This window comes from Petromyzon marinus, chromosome 58, assembly GCF_048934315.1.
Source record: "Petromyzon marinus isolate PM22_M1 ecotype Great Lakes invasive population chromosome 58, UKy_Petmar_22M1.pri1.0, whole genome shotgun sequence".
Classification (NCBI taxonomy): Eukaryota; Metazoa; Chordata; class Hyperoartia; order Petromyzontiformes; family Petromyzontidae; genus Petromyzon; species Petromyzon marinus.
In genome coordinates, this window is record NC_133724.1 from 1,339,514 (window position 1) to 1,353,899 (window position 14,386).

General features: G+C 57.4%; 1 protein-coding gene across 1 annotated transcript in view; it reads right to left on the bottom strand.

Moving 5' to 3' along the window:
- DGKE (diacylglycerol kinase epsilon) overlaps positions 1-14,386 on the bottom strand; it is a 31,202-nt gene that overhangs the window by 16,459 nt on the left and 357 nt on the right. Inside the window, exons 2-8 of the mRNA XM_032976211.2 lie at positions 14,072-14,184; positions 9,321-9,420; positions 8,939-9,192; positions 8,185-8,463; positions 5,554-5,854; positions 3,688-3,813; positions 2,436-2,579 (exon numbers count right to left, since the gene is read on the bottom strand). Of these exons, the coding sequence (XP_032832102.1) occupies positions 2,436-2,579; positions 3,688-3,813; positions 5,554-5,854; positions 8,185-8,463; positions 8,939-9,144 (1,056 nt within the window). The 5' untranslated portion in view covers positions 9,145-9,192; positions 9,321-9,420; positions 14,072-14,184. The remainder of the gene's footprint in view (positions 1-2,435; positions 2,580-3,687; positions 3,814-5,553; positions 5,855-8,184; positions 8,464-8,938; positions 9,193-9,320; positions 9,421-14,071; positions 14,185-14,386) is intronic.

The following is a 14,386-nucleotide window of genomic DNA, read 5'->3' on the forward strand; positions in this document are numbered from 1 at the left end:
TAGTGTTGTTGTTGTGTTTAGTGTTGTTGTTGTTGTGTTTAGTGTTGTTGTTGTTGTGTTTAGTGTTGTTGTGTTTAGTGTTGTTGTTGTGTTTAGTGTTGTTGTTGTTGTTGTGTTTAGTGTTGTTGTGTTTAGTGTTGTTGTGTTTAGTGTTGTTGTTGTTGTGTTTAGTGTTGTTGTTGTGTTTAGTGTTGTTGTTGTGTTTAGTGTTGTTGTTGTTGTTGTGTTTAGTGTTGTTGTTGTGTTTAGTGTTGTTGTTGTGTTAAGTGTTGTTGTTGTGTTTGGTGTTGTTGTTGTTGTTGTGTTAAGTGTTGTTGTTGTGTTTAGTGTTGTTGTTGTGTTTGGTGGTGTTGTTGTTGTTGTTGTTGTGTTTAGTGTTGTTGTCCTTCCCCCCGCATCTCCGATTAGCGTGTTTGGCTACATACGGTGCGAAAGAAGTTCAACACTGGCACACTCATCCACAATCACCAACATCGCCACAACCATCACCACCATAGCCACCATCACCACATCCACCACCATCCACTATGTCCAATATCACTGCCACTACCCTAACCACTCTCACCACATTCACCGTGACCCACGGTAACCACTGTCACCGCCACTACTACTGCTTCTACCGTAGCCGTTATCACCACTATAATCACCACCACCATCACCACCACCATCACCACCACCAACAACAACAACGATCGCCATTCGCCACTAAGTGGCGGTGACGTCACCACGACGCTCGTGCCAGGCCATGTGCACCTTGAGGCCACGTCAAGTGTCGAACGCCCGCTGGCAGGAGGTCACGGGGCAGACCCAGCAGGTGCCACTGCCACCACATGCGTGGCGTGGCGAGCGTTCGTCCAGCGGTTAGCGCCACGCTGCGCCACGAACCTCGCTGCTCGGTCAGGGCCACCGAACGGCTCCTGGGCCTCACTTAGGTCGACTCGGCCTCAAACGAGTAACCCGGTGTGGTGTGTGAACACCAGCAGTGGACTGACAAACGACTTAAACACATTGTTTGCTCATTTTAAGCAGGCAAGGCCCCAACTGAGCTCCTGGAAATTTTCTTTCCAAGGCGACCCGTGGCCACCGCGGACGATAGCGCGACCAAAGTGGCGCATCACGTGGACAAAGTGGCACATCACGTGGACAAAGTGGCCCATCACGTGGACAAAGTGGCCCATCACGTGGACAAAGTGGCACATCACGTGGACAAAGTGGCCCATCACGTGGACAAAGTGGCACATCACGTGGACAAAGTGGCCCATCACGCGGACAAAGTGGCACATCACGTGGACAAAGTGGCCCATCACGTGGACAAAGTGGCACATCACGTGGACAAAGTGGCCCATCACGTGGACAAAGTGGCCCATCACGTGGACAAAGTGGCCCATCACGTGGACAAAGTGGCACATCACGTGGACAAAGTGGCACATCACGTGGACAAAGTGGCCCATCACGTGGACAAAGTGGCACATCACGTGGACAAAGTGGCCCATCACGTGGACAAAGTGGCACATCACGTGGACAAAGTGGCCCATCACGTGGACAAAGTGGCCAATCACGTGGACAAAGTGGCCCATCACGTGGACAAAGTGGCCCATCACGTGGACAAAGTGGCACATCACGTGGACAAAGTGGCCCATCACGTGGACAAAGTGGCCCATCACGTGGACAAAGTGGCCCATCACGCAGACAAAGTGGCCCATCACGTGGACAAAGTGGCCCATCACGTGGACAAAGTGGCCCATCACGTGGACAAAGTGGCCCATCACGTGAACAAAGTGGCCCATCACGTGGACAAAGTGGCCCATCACGTGGACAAAGTGGCCCATCACGTGGACAAAGTGGCCCATCACGCGGAGAAAGTGGCCCATCACGCGGACAAAGTGGCCCATCACGTGGACAAAGTGGCCCATCACGTGGACAAAGTGGCCCATCACGTGGACAAAGTGGCCCATCACGCGGACAAAGTGGCCCATCACGTGAACAAAGTGGCCCATCACGTGGACAAAGTGGCCCATCACGTGGACAAAGTGGCCCATCACGCGGACAAAGTGGCCCATCACGTGAACAAAGTGGCCCATCACGTGGACAAAGTGGCCCATCACGTGGACAAAGTGGCCCATCACGTGGACAAAGTGGCCCATCACGCGGACAAAGTGGCCCATCACGTGGACAAAGTGGCCCATCACGCGGACAAAGTGGCCCATCACGTGGACAAAGTGGCCCATCACGTGGACAAAGTGGCCCATCACGTGGACAAAGTGGCCCATCACGTGGACAAAGTGGCCCATCACGTGGACAAAGTGGCCCATCACGCGGACAAAGTGGCCCATCACGTGGACAAAGTGGCCCATCACGTGGACAAAGTGGCCCATCACGAGCCTCCTCCCCCCGCCCCCACCCTCCCCCCGCCCCCACCCTCCCCCCGCCCCCACCTGCTCCAGGAGGCGGTCGATGGCGTCGAGCGCCCAGCCGACGGTGCCGTCCCCACCGCACACGAGCACACGCGGGGAGTGCTTGGGGAAGAGCGCACACAGCGCCAGCGCCTCCTCCGGTGACTCCTCGCTCATGTCCACCACCTGGGTGGGTGGGTGGGTGAGTGAGTGAGTGGGTAGGTGGGTTAGTGGGTGGGTGGGTGAGTAGGTGGGTGGGTGGGTTAGTGAGTGAGTGAGTGAGTAAAGTGGGCTAGTGAGTTAGTCAGTGAGTGAGTGGGTGGGTGAGTGAGTGGGTGAGTAAAGTGAGCTAGTGAGTTAGTCAGTGAGTGAGTGGGTGGGTGGGTTAGTGAGTGAGTGAGTAAAGTGGGCTAGTGAGTTAGTCAGTGAGTGGGTGGGTGAGTGAGTGGGTGAGTAAAGTGAGCTAGTGAGTTAGTCAGTGAGTGAGTGGGTGGGTGGGTTAGTGAGTGAGTAAAGTGAGCTAGTGAGTTAGTCAGTGAGTGAGTGGGTGGGTGGGTTAGTGAGTGAGTGAGTAAAGTGAGCTAGTGAGTTAGTCAGTGAGTGAGTGGGTGGGTTAGTGAGTGAGTAAAGTGAGCTAGTGAGTTAGTCAGTGAGTGAGTGGGTGGGTGGGTTAGTGAGTGAGTGAGTAAAGTGAGCTAGTGAGTTAGTCAGTGAGTGAGTGAGCGGGTGGGTGAGTGGGTGGGTGAGTAAAGTGGGCTAGTGAGTTAGTGAGTGAGTGAGTAAAGTGAGCTAGTGAGTTAGTGAGTGAGTGGGTGGGTGAGTGAGTGAGTGGGTGTGTGAGTGAGTAAAGTGAGCTAGTGAGTTAGTGAGTGAGTGGGTGGGTGAGTGGGTGGGTGGGTGTGTGAGTGAGTGAGTGGGTGAGTGAGTGAGTAAAGTGAGCTAGTGGGTTAGTGAGCTAGTGAGTGAGTAAAGTGAGCTAGTGAGTTAGTGAGTGGGTAGGTGGGTGAGTGAGTGAGTAAAGTGAGCTAGTGGGTTAGTGAGCTAGTGAGTTAGTGAGTGAGTGAGTGGGTGGGTGAGTGAGTGAGTAAAGTGAGCTAGTGAGTGAGTGAGTGAGTAAAGTGAGCTAGTGAGTTAGTGAGTGAGTGGGTGGGTGTGTGAGTGAGTGAGTAAAGTGAGCTGGTGAGTGAGTGAGTGGGTTGCTTGAGTGAGTGGGTGTGTGAGTAAAGTGAGCTAGTGAGTGAGTCGCCAGTGAGCGTGACAAGAGCCCAGGCAGCGAACAGCGGGCGGCCCCCACCTGCACGGGGTTGAGGAGGCCACGCAGCTGGCGCAGGAGGAGCTGAGCGGCGCCGTCACCGCTGCGCCGGTTGACGAGCACCAGCAGCGGGGTCCAGGTGGCGTCCACGCACGGCAGGGCGGCGGCCTACGGCGGCGGCGGGGGGGGGTCAAGCGCTGGCGCTGCCGGGCGAGCGTCGGACAAACGCGTCGCGGGCGACGCCGAGGATGGCGCTTGCTCCCCGGCGGGGCCGCTAACTTTTACGGGAATGTTTATTTAGGCCGCGGGAGGTAATCCGACGAGCCACGAAGCTCTTGTTCACGGACGTTGGGTAAAGGTGGCCGCGGGGGTTTAGAACGTTGCAACAACAACAATAACAACAAGGCAATACGCAAAACAGTGGGCGCCACGGTGGCGAGCAGATGTTAACTACCTCGCCTGGTACACAGGAGGTCGTGGGTTCGATCCCGACCCTGACGCCTGCTGCTGTATATGTAGAGTCTGTGTGTCTCTCTCCTCGTGGTGAGATGTTAACAACCTCACCTGGTACACAGGAGGTCGTGGGTTCGATCCCGATCCTGACGATACCTGCTGTATAATATTTAGAGTTTGCGTGTCTCTCTCTCTGTGGTGAGATGTTAACTACCTCGCCTGGTACACAGGAGGTCGTGGGTTTGATCCCGACCCTGACGATGCCTGCTGCTGCTGCTGTATATTTGGAGTCTGCGTGTCTCTCTCCTCGTGGCCGCGTGGATTTTTCTCTGGGTCACCTGCGGTGTTTTCCTCCACATTTGGAGTATTTGGCTGCTGCTATGAATGTCCACGTGGTGACGACGATGAGCCACTTCATTGAGTTATCATTTGTGGCCAGGTCGCTTCTATACACCTCAGTGGGCCTTACCTGGTAAATTAAAAATAGTTCTTCGTAAAACTATTTTTGACTCGCAATAAACATTGTTTAGTTTATAGGAAACGTTAACATATCACTTTAAAAAGAGACACAAATATTATCGTAGCAGGTGAAGCCCACGAAGTGATTAGCCTCTTCTTCAGAAGAGACCTGGCCACAAAATGATAACCCAATGAAGTGGCTCATCGTCGTCACCACGTGGACATTTATAGCAGCAGCCAAATACTCTAAAAGCGTGAGCGAGCGAGAGAGCGAGTGAGACAGAGCGTGAGAGAGCGAGTGGGAGAGAGCGTGAGAGAGAGAGCAATAGCGAGAGTGAGCGAGTGAGCGAGTGAGTGAGCGAGCGGTAGAGCGAGAGTGAGTGAGAGAGTGGGCGAGGGTTCGAGTGAGAGAGTGAGTGAGAGAGTGAGCGAGAGAGTGAGCGAGCGTTCGAGTGAGCGAGTGAGCGAGAGAGTAAGTGAGTGAGAGAGAGAGTGAGAGAGTGAGAGAGTGAGCGAGAGAGTAAGTGAGTGAGAGAGAGAGTGAGAGAGTGAGCGAGAGAGTAAGTGAGTGCGAGAGAGTAAGTGAGTGAGAGAGAGAGTGAGAGAGTGAGCGAGAGAGTAAGTGAGTGCGAGAGAGTAAGTGAGTGAGAGAGAGAGTGAGAGAGTGAGTGAGTGAGTGAGAGAGTGAGAGAGAGAGCGTGAGAGAGAGAGCGAGTGAGAGAGTGAGCGAGTGAGAGAGTGAGCGAGAGAGTAAGTGAGTGAGAGAGAGAGTGAGAGAGAGAGTGAGAGAGTGAGTGAGTGAGAGAGAGAGTGAGAGAGAGAGTGAGAGAGTGAGTGAGCGAGTGAGCGAGCGAGTGGTAGAGCGACAGCGAGTGAGTGAGTGAGCGAGTGAGCGAGTGGTAGAGCGACAGTGAGTGAGTGAGTGAGCGAGCGAGCGAGTGGTAGAGCGACAGTGAGTGAGTGAGTGAGCGGTGCGTCCTTGACAGGCGCCCCCACCTGCCGTAGCGCCGCGTGTAGGGTCGGTGGCGGGATGATGACTCCGCGTAGCGGACCCAGGTCGCACACATCGTCATCCTCCTCGTCGCCCTCCTCGTCGCCCTCCTCGTCGCCCTCCTCGTCGCCCTCGCCGCGTGGCCGGCAAGCGTCGTGCACGCAGCGCTGGCACCAGGCACAGCGAGCGTCGCACAGCCGCGGCTCGGCGCCGCACGGCGCGCCGCACACGGAGCACGCGGAGCACAGCGGCACCGAGCCACACACCCACAGGTGGTGCATGCGGCCACCGGGAGCCGGGGAGCACCTGGGCACGGGCGCGGTCAGAGAGAGGTCACAGTGAGAGAGGTCACAGAGACACGGCGGGAGAGAGGTCACAGTGAGAGAGGTCACAGAGACACGGCGACAGAGGTCACAGTGAGAGAGGTCACAGAGACACGGCGGGAGAGAGGTCACAGTGAGAGAGGTCACAGAGACACGGCGGGAGAGAGGTCACAGTGAGAGAGGTCACAGAGACACGGCGGGAGAGAGGTCACAGTGAGAGAGGTCACAGAGACACGGCGACAGAGGTCACAGTGAGAGAGGTCACAGAGACACGGCGAGAGAGGTCACAGTGAGAGAGGTCACAGAGACACGGCGAGAGAGGTCACAGTGAGAGAGGTCACAGAGACACGGCGAGAGAGGTCACAGTGAGAGAGGTCACAGAGACACGGCAAGAGAGAGGTCAGAGACACGGCCAGAGAGGCATGGTCAGGGACACTGTGTGTTGTTGACACGGTGTGAACACACACCGTGTCAACAACACACACCGTGTGAACTCACACCGTGTGAACACACTGTGTGTGTTCACACGGTGTGAGTTCACACGGTGTGTGTTCACACAGTGTGAACACACACCGTGTGAACACACACACACACCTTGTGAACACACACACACACCGTGTCAACACACACCGTGTGAACACACACACACCGTGTGAACACACACGGTCTAGCCCGTATTCCTGTACAGGGAAATCGAGTTTTCAGGTCCATACGGCGTTACAGCCGTCCATAAATGACGTCACGCACCTAGGGGGGGTCAGACATTTGTGACGATGTTTGACGAGGGGGGGGGGTTGAGAATGTGACGTCACATCAAAATGCGCAACTTTAAATAAATATAGACAACGCGTTCTACTTAATTAAATATACTTTGTAATAAATGTTTTCTCCTACAACATCAGAGTGCAGCGATTTGAAGCATGTTTTATTTATTTATTTGGGGGGGGGGGGGGCAGAGCTTTGTGACGTCATATTTGAGGAGGGGGGTCTGACTTTTTGTGACGCCGTGTGATGAGGGGGGGGGTCCAAAAACCGTCCAAAATCGCGTGACGTCATTTATGGACGGCCCCTTCCTCCCTTGCGATGGGACTTTGTAGGATGAACGTTGAGATTTACAAGGGGCACGGGGTGACCAATAAGGTCTGAGTTGGTCTGTAATGAGGTAGGGCTCTGGTAAGGGGTTGACAGGTTTGTGTGGACCACCCTGCAGAGTACACTACACCACCACCTCTACCACCTCACTCCTCCATTCACCTCATCACCTCTCACTCAACCTCCTCACAGCTTTCACCTCAGCACTTTCCGCTCCACCTCCTCCACCCCATCATCCTCCGTCATCTCGTCGCGTACGCACGGAGGCGCGACTAGCAAGCTCCTCCTCACCAACCTCCTCACCCACCTCCTCACCCACCGACTCACCCACCTCCTCACCCACCTCCTCATCCACATCACCCACCTCCTCACCCACCTCCTCACCCAGATCCTCACCCAGATCCTCACCCACCTCCTCACTCACCTCCTCACCCACCTCCTCACCCACCTCCTCACCCACCTCCTCACCCAGATCCTCACCCACCTCCTCACTCACCTCCTCACCCACCTCCTCGCCCACCTCCTCAACCACCTCGTCACCCACCTCGTCACCCACCTCCTCACTCACCTCCTCACCCACCTCCTCACCCACCTCCTCACCCACCTCCTCACCCAGATCCTCACCCACCTCCTCACCCACCTCCTCGCCCACCTCCTCAACCACCTCGTCACCTACCTCGTCACCCACCTCCTCACCCACCTCCTCACCCACCGACTCACTCACCTCCTCACCCACCTCCTCACCCACCTCCTCACCCACCACCTCACCCACCTCCTCGCCCACCTCCTCGCCCACCTCCTCGCCCACCTCCTCGCCCACATCCTCACCCACCTCCTCACCCACCTCCTCGCCCACCTCCTCACCCACCTCGTCACCCACCTCGTCACCCACCTCGTCACCCACCTCGTCACCCACCTCGTCACCCACCGACTCACTCACCTCCTCACCCACCTCCTCACCCACCTCCTCACCCACCTCCTCGCCCACCTCCTCGCCCACCTCCTCGCCCACCGACTCACCCACCTACTCACCCACCTCCTCACCCACCTCCTCGCCCACCTCCTCGCCCACCTCCTCACCCACCGACTCACCCACCTCCTCACCCACCTCCTCACCCACATCTTCACCCACCTCACCCACCTCCTCACCCACCTTCTCACCCACCTCCTCACCCACCTCCTCACCCACCTCCTCGCCCACCTCCTCGCCCACCTCCTCACCTCGCCTTGCAGCGCAGGGTGGCCTCGGCCGTGGCCACGCAGGGTCCGTGGGCACAGAGTCCACAGGTGTGGCAGCAGGAGACGTGCAGCAGGGCGGACTGCGTGCACACGCAGCAGAAGGCCGGGCGGCCAAACAGCTCCACCTCGTCCCACGAGTGCCGACAGTCCTCGTCCTCCTCCTCCTCTTCCCACGCCTCCTCCTCCGTCGTCGCCGGCTTCTCCCCCTCATCCTTCTCCTTGCCTCCCACCGCCGGCGGCGATGGCGGCCGTCGCCTCCACCTGCCGTGGCGGAGACGGTGAGTTTGGTGAGCGAGGGGAGGGCGAGCGGGAGACGTGACGGTGAGTTTGGTGAGCAGGGGAGGGCGAGCGGGAGACGTGACGGTGAGTTTGGTGAGCAAGCGGGAGACGTGACGGTGAGTTTGGTGAGCGAGGGAGGGCGAGCGGGAGACGTGACGGTGAGTTTGGTGAGCGAGGGAGGGAGAGCGGGAGACGTGACGGTGAGTTTGGTGAGCGAGGGAGGGCGAGCGGGAGACGAGACGGTGAGTTTGGTGAGCAGGGGAGGGCGAGCGGGAGACGAGACGGTGAGTTTGGTGAGCGAGGCAGGGCGAGCGGGAGACGTGACGGTGAGTTTGGTGAGCAAGCGGGAGACGTGACGGTGAGTTTGGTGAGCGAGCGGGAGACGTGACGGTGAGTTTGGTGAGCGAGGGAGGGCGAGCGGGAGACGAGGGGGGAGTACCGGGTGGGCCGTGCCCACCTCGGCTGTTGCCGCCGCCGCCGCGGTGCCGCGTGGAGGCCCGCGTGTCCCCGCGGGGGCCAGCGGCTGCGGTAGAGGCGGTAGAGGCGGTAGAGGAGCGTGAGCAGGACGGGAGACGCGACGGCCACGCACGTCCACAGCGCCACGGCCGACACCCCTGGCGCGGGGGGAGCCTCCGGAGGGGAGGAACTGGGGGGGTCGTCCATGGCGACCGCGAGGAGTGAAGAGGAGGGACCGCGGAGCGACGAGGTGACCTGGAGGATGTGGGGGGGGGGGGAGAGGTCAGAGTGAGTGGAGATGATCTTGGAGAGAATACAGCAGTGGTTGGAGTCACCACACGTTCACCATAGACACCACGCATACACCACGCTCGCGTACACACCTTACCGACGTACGGCAAGTGGCGGGCGGCGACGTCACCACGGCGCCCGTGCCAGGCTAGGTGCACTTCGAGGCTGCCACGTGAAGTGTCGGGAGGCTCGCTGCCGGCAGGAAGAGGAGGTCACGGGACGGACCCAGCGGATGCCGCGGGTGGCCCGAGCGAGATGGCCGGCAGAGACACAGATCCACCACCATCACCACCGCCACCATCACCACCATCACCACCACCATCACCACCGCCACCATCACCACCATCACCACCACCATCACCACCGCCACCATCACCACCATCACCACCATCACCATCACCACCGCCACCACCACCATTACCACCATCACCACCACCACCATCACCACCACCACCATTACCACCGCCACCATCACCACCATCACCACCGCCACCATCACCACCATCACCACCATCACCACCACCATCACCACCGCCACCATCACCACCATCACCACCACCACCATCACCACCGCCACCACCACCATTACCACCATCACCACCACCACCATCACCACCACCACCATTACCACCGCCACCATCACCACCATCACCACCACCATCACCACCATCACCACCATCACCACCACCACCATCACCTGAGGCCCCCTTCTGTTGCCAAACCCGCTGCGTTTCAGCAGCGCAACCCCCACGGCATCCCGACAACACAACCCCAAACACCACCAACACAACCCCGCACACCACCACCAACAACACAACCCCGCACACCACCACCATAACCCCGCACACCACCACCACCACCACCAACAACACAACCCTGCACACCACCACCAACAGCACAACCCCGCACACCACCACCACCAACAACACAACCCCGCACACCACCACCAACACAACCCCGCACACCACCACCAACAACAACACAACCCCGCACACCACCACCACCAACACAACCCCACACACCACCACCAACACAACCCCGCACACCACCACCACCACAACACCGCACACCACCAACACCACCACCACCACAACCCCACACACACCACACACACCACACACTCCACACACACCACACCACACACACCACAACAACCGCCGTTCGCCACTAAGTGGCGGTGACGTCACCACGACGCTTGTGCCAGGCCATGTGCACCTTGAGGCCACGTGAAGTGTCGAACGCCCGCTGGCAGGAGGTCACGGGGCAGACCCAGGTGCCAAGGGTCGACTGACTGAGATGACTGGCTGATGCACCACCTGTGCCCCCTACTGTGCCAACCTGCTGTGCTTTAGCCACCCGGCGCTCCGCTCGTTGTTGTGAGCGTCGCTCCTGCGCCCTCCGTTGTTGTTGGAGGGCGACTGCCTCCAACTGCCCAGTAGCGTCCTTCACGAGCCTCCTCCACAGAGGCCGATCTTGACACCGCTGGTACCAGTCATCGGCAAGTCCACTCAGCTCCACGTCCTCCTGTACCACATCACTCCAACTCTTCTCTAGCCCGTGCCGCGCCTGTTTAGCCCCCTCGATCCGGCTGAACAAAAGCTGTTTCGGCATGCGGTGGCTGGGCATGCGGGCTACATGACCCAGCCATCGCAGCCTTGCCCGCCGGAGGAGCTCACCGATGGGACCTTGTCCAGATCTTTCAAGAATTTGTGAGGTCCTCACACAATCCAGTCTGGTTGAACCCAGGATGGATCGTAGGCAGGCTAGCCTAAATGTTTCTAACCGGCAAAGATGTTCCATTAGGGGGGTCCACGTTTCGCAAGCGTAGAGAAGGGAGGGAATGACCGTGGCCGAGAAGACCTGAAGCTTAGTGCGGAGCGACAGATCAGGTAGCTTCCACGCAGCGTTACGCAACCGATGAAAAGATATTGCCACTCGACTGATTCGGAGTGAGACCTCTGCTGTTAAACTGGAGTCGGTCATAAGCACACTGCCCAGGTATGGGAAACTCTCCACTCTCTCCACAACTGCCCCATCACCAATTGGGAGTTGTGGGGATGGAGTGTCTGATGGTACAAAATACCCAGGCAGGTGCTTAGTTTTGGTGGGGCTGATGGTAAGGCCCCATCTCTTAGTGGCACGCTCCAGTCCCAGCAGCAGCGTCTCCAAATCCTCCTCTGAATGAGCAGCTATTACCAAATCATCGGCATACATAACGTGGTTGAGCAATAGAGAGCCATCCCTTGACAGCACCCGGGCATCGATCAGCCTCCCATTATATCTGTACCATATGGACAGTCCCCCGGTACTGCTATTGAAGGCTTCACGAACTACGTGGTCAAAATAGATGTTAAATAATGTGGGAGCCAGAGGACATCCCTGTCGCACCCCAAGGTGTACAGGGAATGGCTCTGACTCCCGACCACGTAGTTTTACCCGGGCCCGCTCACCATCATGAAGGTCCTTAATGATCGTGAGCAGAGGGTCAGGGACTCCAAAGAAGAACAACCCAGAGCCCAGGCCTACTGATGGTATCATAGGCCTTGACCAGGTCAATAAAGCAGAGATGTAGGTCCTGTTGGAATTCCCTACACCTCTGCTGTAGCAGACGGACAGAAAATATGGCATCTGTGCAGGACCGTCCTTTCCTGAAACCGCATTGGGGCTCCGCAAGCCTCTCCTCAGCGTGCCTGGCAAGGCGATGTTAAATAATCCTTGCCAGGACCTTTTCCGGCACACTGAGGAGTGAGATGCCCCTGTAGTTGTTACAGTCTGTGCGGTCCCCCTTCTTAAAGAGGGGGACCACCAGGGCATCCTTCCAATCCTGTGAAACCCGTCCAGTGGTCCAGATTGTTGTTATGATGTCATATAGGACAGTCTGTGCACAAACGCCACCCTCCCTCAGCATTTCGCTTGGGAGATCGTCTCTACCCGGTGCCTTTCCTGGTCTCAGACTCCGGATCGCCTTCAGTACTTCCTCAACAGATGGCACCTCAGCCAGCCACTCCCAGGGGTGACTTCGTCCAATAATTGAGGCACCGCAGCCTCAGCAGGGTCATCCCCACTTAGTGCCACGATGTTTTCCTGGCTAAGGGATTTCCCTTCCCCCAGGACCTCACAGAAATGCTCAGCAAATCTGCAAAACCTGTTCCTGGGGGTCGGAGATTGGATCACCGTTTTTTCGCCTAATGCTGGTAATAGGTGTGGCGCTGCAGGTTACTTTTTTGATGGAGTTAAATAGAGATTTGTGATCACGGGCCACTGAGGCAGACTCCATCTCCTCAGAAACCCGCGACCACCACCCATCCTTGCAGCGCCTGATGGCTCTCCGAACTTCTGAGCGAAGGCTGCGGTAAGCCTCCTCATTCTCTGATGTGGGATTCTGTAGCCGATGACAGTGGGCCTGTTGCTTTTTCTCAACCATCCTAAACACTTCCTCTGTCAGCCAGGGTCTCTCGGGAGGTCTGGACCGCGTACCCAAAGCAGCCATTGCAGCTGCATGAGTCACAGTCCTAAACCTCGCCCATTTACCCTCTACATCTGGAGGAGTGGGGGACGATGCCAACCCCAGCCGCAAGCGATGATGAAATTCTCGCTTGCAACTTTCATCAGATAACTGAGACCATGCCACTTTAGGTTGGAATGGGGTCCTGGGTGTACACCCACCACCGGAGTGGAAGAATGGCAGGCGCATCTTACAGATGACTAGTCGATGGTCAGAGGGCAGATCAGCTCCACGGTAGGTCCTAGTGTCAAGGACATGGGCTCGCATCCGCTGGTCCGTCACTGTGTAGTCCAGCAGATTGTTCTTGCTTGGACCCGGCATGCATCCATGATGTTGTGTGGATGCGCCGATGCCAGAACAGCATGTTGGTAATTACAAGCCCATGGGCTGCACAAAAATCTAGCAGCCTCCTACCGTTGTTATTGAGCTGATCTGGCCCATGCCCTCCAATCACTCCAGACCAGGTGCCAGCATCATGACCAACTCGGGCATTGAAGTCACCCAACAAGATGACTCTATCCCGAGGGGCCACTTTAGCCAGCACCTATGACAGGAGGTCATAGAAGGCATCTGACTCATCGGCTTTGCCTGCATCCCTCCACGGATGTTCGTCTTCGGTGGGGGCATAAGTAACCACGACCACCACTCCTCGCCTCCGGTTGATGGGAAGGCGAGCCCAAAGTAGCCTGGGGTTTACAGCTTCCCACACCTCACCGCCACACTCCCACGCACTCTTCATTCTTTTGTTCAAAAGAAGAGCCACACCCTGTTGTTTGACAGTCTGCTGCCCCGAGTAGAGGAATGTCCATCCCTCATGGTGGCAGGAGCCAGAACCGGTCCACCGGACCACCATACCACACACACCATACCACACACACCCACCACACACCACACACACCCACCACACACCACATCCACCACACACCACACCACACACACCACATACACCACACACACACCACACCATACACACCACATACACACACCACACACCACATACACACCACATAACACACCACTCACCACATACACACCACATCACACACACACACACCACACAACACACACACACAAACACACCACACACACACCACACACACCACACACACACACTACACACACTCAACACACACACACCACACACACAACACACACACAACACACCACACACCACACTACACACACATCACACACCACACACACACACACCACACACACCACACCACACACCACACACACACCACACACACATCACACACCACACACACCACACACACACCACACACACACACCACACACACGCTAAGAAACGAGCCCACCTCCCTGTTCGATGCTCACCGCGAGGAGACGGACGAGGCGGTGCAGGCGACGGTGGAGAGAGAATCCGGATTGGGATCGGAGCAGCACGCACGCGCACACAGACAAAGGTCCCCCGTGTAGCCTCGAGCAGACTGTAGGGGCAAGTGCTGTTAGTAGCGAGTAGCAGCGCCAATACACAGACAAAGGTCCCCCGTGTAGCCTCTAGCAGGCTGCAGGGGCAAGTGCTGTTAGCGAGCAGCGGCACCTGTGAAGGCTACCGGTACTGTGGCACACGAGGGGGTGGGTGGCCAGCACCACGCCCGGCCGCCTTTGTCTCCCCCCAGTGGCGATGTT